We start from the raw sequence: 6,317 nt of genomic DNA on the forward strand, positions 1-6,317 counted from the left end.
CACCGGTAGAATACCTCCATTTATCAAAGATTTTAAGGTACTCAATCTTGAGAGAAATTACTTCACCGGGGACATTCCTTTGCAATTATGTTACAATTCTAATCTCCAATATCTAAGCCTAGCGCATAACAACCTTTCTGGAGGCATTCCTCCTTGTTTTAGGGAATTCTCGCAAATGTGGGCCAATTCTAGTTTTGGTTCGTATCCTATGGATGATTGGAGGAGGCTTTTCTTCGCTATGGTGGTTAATATAAAAGGAATAAGCCTGGAATTCACCACGTCGCTCCAATATTTGTTTTCCATTGACCTTTCAAGCAACGCACTAGAAGGACAAATACCGGAAGGGCTAACTAGGCTTGTTCAACTTCAGAATTTGAACCTCTCCCGAAATAAGCTGATCGGGAAAATCCCTTTAGATATTGGCAACTTGAGATATTTGGAATCTCTCGATCTATCCAATAACAAGCTATTGGGTGAAATCCCTCGTAGCATATCCAATTTATACTTTCTAAGTCGTTTGGATCTTTCCTTTAACAATTTATCTGGTCCTATTCCATCAGGGAATCAACTAAGCACTCTGGATGATCAATCTGTTTATCGTGGCAACCATGCACTTTGTGGAGCTCCTCTTTTGAAAGTCTGTTCGAGAGATGAGCATAATGAAGGTGACTCTGAAGGTGACTCTGAAGGTGACTATGTTGTTAATTGGTTTTACTTAGGATTAGGATCAGGTTTCGCAGTGGCATTAATGGGATTATGTGGAATATTACATGTCAATCGATCTTGGAGGATCTACTATTTTCAGATGGTGGATAGAACTATTGAAAAATTATCAATTGGGAGGATGATTACCATGCTTTGGTTCAAGAGAGCTTTTCAATTGCAATTGCAACTATGCAAATAAGAAGTTATTTAGTAAGTTACATATGTATGTCTACGCAAATAAGAAGTTATTTAGTAAGTTATATGTATGTACGTATATATCTCTCTTTCTATCAGGTTTTTTAAATAATTCAAACTCGATACATATTTTAACACAGACAATAAACTTATCACTATGTGGACACTGACATGAATCCTTTTACTTTCCGTGGTCAATTCTACGGTCCTCTATGAGTACTATATGCTCGACATCTCATCTCTTATAACTTTCTTTTACTTAGTTTGTACTTTTGACTTGACTCTCTTGATCTTCTGGTATCTCTTCACCGAAGTACCCAAAACCGTTTGTTTTTAAGTGACTAACTAAAAGGCTAAAACTAAAAGTCGCCGATTCATTTCACTGCGAAGTGGGGAATGGATATGTAGATCATTTGAAAGACTTACTTGTGTTGACATTTTAATGACGACCACAATGAACAGAATCGCATTGCTCTTGCTTTTACCTCTGAAATCATACCAACCAGAGCATTCCGCGGCTCAGTTTATTTGATAGACCGGGTAACCTTTCTTTAGAGAAGTTGAATTCAATTGGCAGTGGATTCAATGATTTCATTTCCTATTTTGGCTGGAGAAAGAGAGAAGAAAACAGATTATTCCAATTTCCTCCAAGCCCACAGTCTGAATTAGCTCTGGGCATTCAGTCAATACCACCCGTTGGAGGTGCTCTGAACATGGAATGATTGACTGGAAAGCCTCACAAGCAAATGAAAAAGGTTCTGCCTTGACAATCTGAGAAAAGGTCCTACCTATAGATTTCTCCCTCGTTGTGAATTTGGAAAGGGATATCGAAGTCATGTAACAAGAATGAAAACTCAATTCTAGTGATGTACAAGAATAAAAACTCAATTCCTTTAGCTTCTGTGAATTTGATAGATTATGTATACTTTGAACGCAATGAGAATCCTCAATTAATTACTCTTCCAGAGGATTCCAGTCCTGTAAGCCTTGAATTTCAATTAGCTCCAGGCAATTTAATCGAAACCAACCATCGGAGCTGCTTTAACCACGATAGCTTGGAAAGCCTCACGATCAATTCACAAAATGTTAACAGACAAGGAATGCAGGTTCTCTATCTGTCCAAGCACATCAAACTCGATCCCTGTTAGCCAACACCGTCGGTGCTCTAAAGTGGACAATTCTTTCAAGTTGGAAAGGAGTGACCACTCTAATGTTGACTCCAATCTACCGAAGTCAAATCTTCCAGACTAGATGGAAAGTCGCGTCAGAGATTGTGGGTCAACACAAGTTATTTTGAGATCTTCGATTCGAGAATGGGAACCCAAATCAGTTGGAGGCAAGATCATATCTTCAACTTAGTGACAATTTCCTCAGTTTAGATAACCTCCCTAGCCATTCTTCCTCTGGAGTTTGAACTCGTCTGGTTTTTTTGGGACTTAGAAGTGCCATCAATTATTTCTAGATGAACTAAGTTGGTAAGGTTCGAACAATAAACAATGATGAAGACGAAAACTCAATAAACCTTGCTAAATTCGCGGGAAGCTCTGCCAACTATCAAAGCTCATCACGAACCCTAAAAGAAGTTATTGCAAGTTAGGGAAATCTGACCTATAGTTGTTGGTATTGTCAGGTGACACCTCTGAGACCAGATACATTTATAGGAAAGATCATCGAGAGGAAGTCTAACTCATCGCCCTTTGATACATCCAATTAGAACTACATTTACTCAAAAACATAAAGTCAATAAATTTTGGCTAATTAGAATAGTTAATTACTTCATACCGCACCACTTATTCCTATCTGGGAATTTACAACACAACTCACACGTGTAAAATATTGTGGGAACACTATCAACTATTCAAAAAGTTTAAACTATTAGATGAAAAAACGATTTAATATTTAAATATTAAAACATTATTTCTTACATGTAGGTTGGACTTTACCCTAGGACTAAAGTGTGGAAAAATGTTATAGGTGAGGAAATAAGGGCTTCAAAAGATTTGAACTAAAAGCCTCCTCTGATATTACTAATAATTGTTTCAAAAGCTCGGACCTTCTACTCTAATACCATCAAAGAGAACTTGTTTTTACTTATGAAATAGTTGACAATGGTCTCACGATACCTTATATGATATCAAAGCATGATGTATTGGGGTCAAATCTTTTCAAGCCATGTGAAATTTTGCGAAATCATTGTCAATTGTTCTAAAATTTTTAAGCTGTTAAATAAAATCATGATTCAATATTTAAATGTTATGGTGCATCTCAACTATCTCCCCCCCCCAACAAGCCTGTCGACATATTCAATTAACCAACCTTCACTCAAAAACTTAATTCAATAAGTTATGGACAAACTAGAAATATTAGCTATTCCACACCACACTATGCCAACAATTTTGAAACGAATCATTTTTAACATTACTTGCACATCCGTCTCAGCAGCCACTATCGTAACTTACTACGTGATAGGTCTATTAGGAAGAACCGGTTGTGGTGCACCGATTATCCATTTCACCGGTGGAGCTGTGGTTGGGAATCCAGGAAATTTTCCGGGGAGCTCGAAGGGGAGAATAACACGGCTAATTGTACAAGGTTGAAAGGATCGGATAAGGCATAATCCTTTCCGACGCAGCGGACAGCGAGGACGACATCGACAATGAACCTAACTTCTTGTGTGTGTGTGTGTGTGTGTGTGTTTTTTTGGGGGGGTGTCGGAAATCTAACTTCTTGTTGAAATGCTACGTTCTTGGACGTCGCAGTGCTTCATCGAAATAACACTAATTGCATTCCATTTCAGGAGTGTTTAGATAGACAACTCGTCCTTCTCCACCTACCAATTTCAGCTGTTATCTACCACCAACAAGAACGTCATTTAAGTGGACGACGATCCATCCAACCACCGTAAATCAATTATAAATCAATAACCAGGCAACTTCAAGAAGACATAAAATAAGTACACTCCCCAAATTTTACATGCAAGGAAAAAGAAATAAAAGCGAAAAACTAAAAAATAAAGAGGCAAACAGTGAGAACACCTTTCTTTCCTCCCTCTTTTTTTTTTTTTTTTTTTTTTGATAATTTCGTCAGGAATATCAGCATATTTACATAAATCATAAACCCCATCTCTTCGATTTACATAACATGCAATGAAAAGCAAAAAAAAATTGAAAAAAAGCGAAAGATTAAAAAAGAAAAGAAAGAAGAGAAAGCAAGCAATGGTAAAAACAGTTACTTGCTTTGGAATATTATTTCTCTTGTTGACTTGTTGACTGAGGTTCTGGTCGGGCTCTTTCTCTTTTGAACCGGAAGAGGAAAAAGAAAAGCCGACGCCCCAGCAGCACCACCCCGACGGCCCCACATGCTATGCTCGCCACCACCAGCACGTCCCTCACCCGATCCCTCCCTCCTCCGCCGCCGCCGTTGCCACCGTGATGCTGCGGCCAGGAGCTGCTCGATTCCATCGGCCCCGTCAATGCGGTGTCCGTGGCTGGAGCGTTGGATGAGGACAAAGACGACGGTGGCGGCGGCGGAGATGCTGATGACGATGTCCCGAAGAACGACGTCATGTCTGGTGGCGGGTCCACTCCCGAGGGCGGCGAGCTCTGGTACTCCAGGCCGTGATCCGCTGGGCGGATCTCTCTGGCTGTCGACGGTCCGACGGTGGTCGAGAGCAGGACGAGAATGACGGTGAACACGATGGCCATGGATTCTCTTGAACCCACCATCTCTCTCTCTCTCTCTCTCTCTCTCTCTCTCTCTCTCTCTCTCTCTAAAATGTACTGAAGATATCCAAGTGCAGTGATGAAGCTAGAGCTACTGGAGTGCACTCCGTGACAAAGCAGCGAAGACCGGAGAGAGAGATTATAAATCACGGTCCGAAGCATTGACATTCTGGCTTCACTTAAAACGGCGACGTCTTAGAGATAACTCGGCTTAACGTTGTTTGGCTTACACGTGTAACGGTGTAAATAACTTGCGTCTGTGCGAAGGACATATTATTGTCCTTAGCTAGGGTTAGAAGTGTGCCTGTACAAAACTGGGTTAGGTTCCTAGTTCCATCCTAGAACCAGTCCAGAATGGCTCACGGTTTTTGGAAATGGGAATCAGACCAGTCCCGGGTGAACTAGCTAGGAATGGGCAGGATAAGTATAGTTTGGGCGGTTCCTAAACTAAAATTGCTCACCCCTAAAGCTCAATTGTTGTCTCTAGAATCATAAATGAAATCAGACCAGAAAAAAAATGAAATGAAGTTTTTTTTTCAAAATCGGGAAAAGTTATTTATTTTTTATTTAGACTAATAAAATATTATGAAAGCTTAAGAAGGATCCCTTGCCTTCTTAAGCTTTCATGTCTCCAACTTAGTTCATCTTATTATTAGATTATTACAGAGATGAACCCAACTCGGAGTATGAACCATAAAAGAAAATACCTATTAAACCAATCACAAGAATACTAGTTACAGTACCTATTATCCAAAGAGGAATCCTTCCAGTAGTATCGGCCATTTATCCCGCTTCCCTCCACCATTTCTTTCATCAAAGTTGTCGTGGCTTTTGTGGGAAGAACAAATCAACTAAGGTTAGTATTATGCGATTTGAAACCAGTTCGATTCAAGATTTTACCCCAAAACCAGTCAAGGACAGCTCTTAGTTTTGAAAATGGGAATTGGACCGGTCCCAGGCAAGCTGGCTCGAAACCAGCCCTGTAAGTCCAGTTCGAGTGGTTCCTAAATCGAAATGGGTCAACCATTGGTTTAGCAACACTAATGAGCCGACTTACACTCCTCTAAAAGGATTTGCGGTGTGTGTCAAAATTAGTTTCCCGACTAAAGATTGATGAGATGCACGCACCTGCAAATGTCACGCGACTATATTAATTTTCCAATCCAAATAATTGTGTCTAGATAGATTCTACCCTAGATTGAACTAATTCCAAGTCTCAAAAGTAAGATAAAATGTTTTTTTATTTAATACGAAGTTCACGCCGGGATTGGATGAACCAAAGGCTAGAATAAGCTAAAGGAGAGCGCGTGACCCGCTGTCCGGTGGAACAACAAGGGAAAAGTCGGGGGGGTCGCCGATGTTTCCTTTGTCCTCTTTCGGCATGTGAAGCCATGTGATGTTTCACCCGTTTCAGTTTACTCACGGATTGAACCCGTGAGGCCTCGAGCGACAGTGAAAAAGCCTGCTCCACCCCCAAACTCGTCAATTTCGAATCATTTGCGGTCAAATTAATCGGATTCTGTGCAAACTTTTTCTAGTTGGTTTTTCTGGTGAATTTGAAATGGTTGCCGGAGCTCATTGGCTATGGCTAGCCAGAAAAATGGATGGATGCTGCCTGGGATTTGAGGAGGAAGGGTTATATGCATTCCTCGAACCACGCGACGCACATGGGCCTTTTTGTCGAAATTCGTGCAT

General features: G+C 40.5%; 1 protein-coding gene across 1 annotated transcript; it reads right to left on the reverse strand.

The window, feature by feature from the left end:
- Positions 1 to 4,145: 4,145 nt before the first annotated feature.
- Positions 4,146 to 4,777, reverse strand: LOC120293826 (proline-rich receptor-like protein kinase PERK12). Its single transcript, XM_039313593.1, has one exon. The coding sequence runs from the start codon at positions 4,623 to 4,625 to the stop codon at positions 4,146 to 4,148; it is 480 nt and encodes a 159-aa protein (XP_039169527.1). The 5' UTR covers positions 4,626 to 4,777.
- Between the last annotated feature and the right edge of the window lie 1,540 nt (positions 4,778 to 6,317).

Source organism: Eucalyptus grandis, chromosome 5, assembly GCF_016545825.1.
Source record: "Eucalyptus grandis isolate ANBG69807.140 chromosome 5, ASM1654582v1, whole genome shotgun sequence".
Classification (NCBI taxonomy): domain Eukaryota; kingdom Viridiplantae; phylum Streptophyta; class Magnoliopsida; order Myrtales; family Myrtaceae; genus Eucalyptus; species Eucalyptus grandis.

Coding starts and splice junctions, on each gene's coding strand:
- LOC120293826 (XM_039313593.1), bottom strand. CDS start 4,625: ATGGTGGGTTCAAGAGAATCCATGGCCATCGTGTTCACCGTCATTCTC.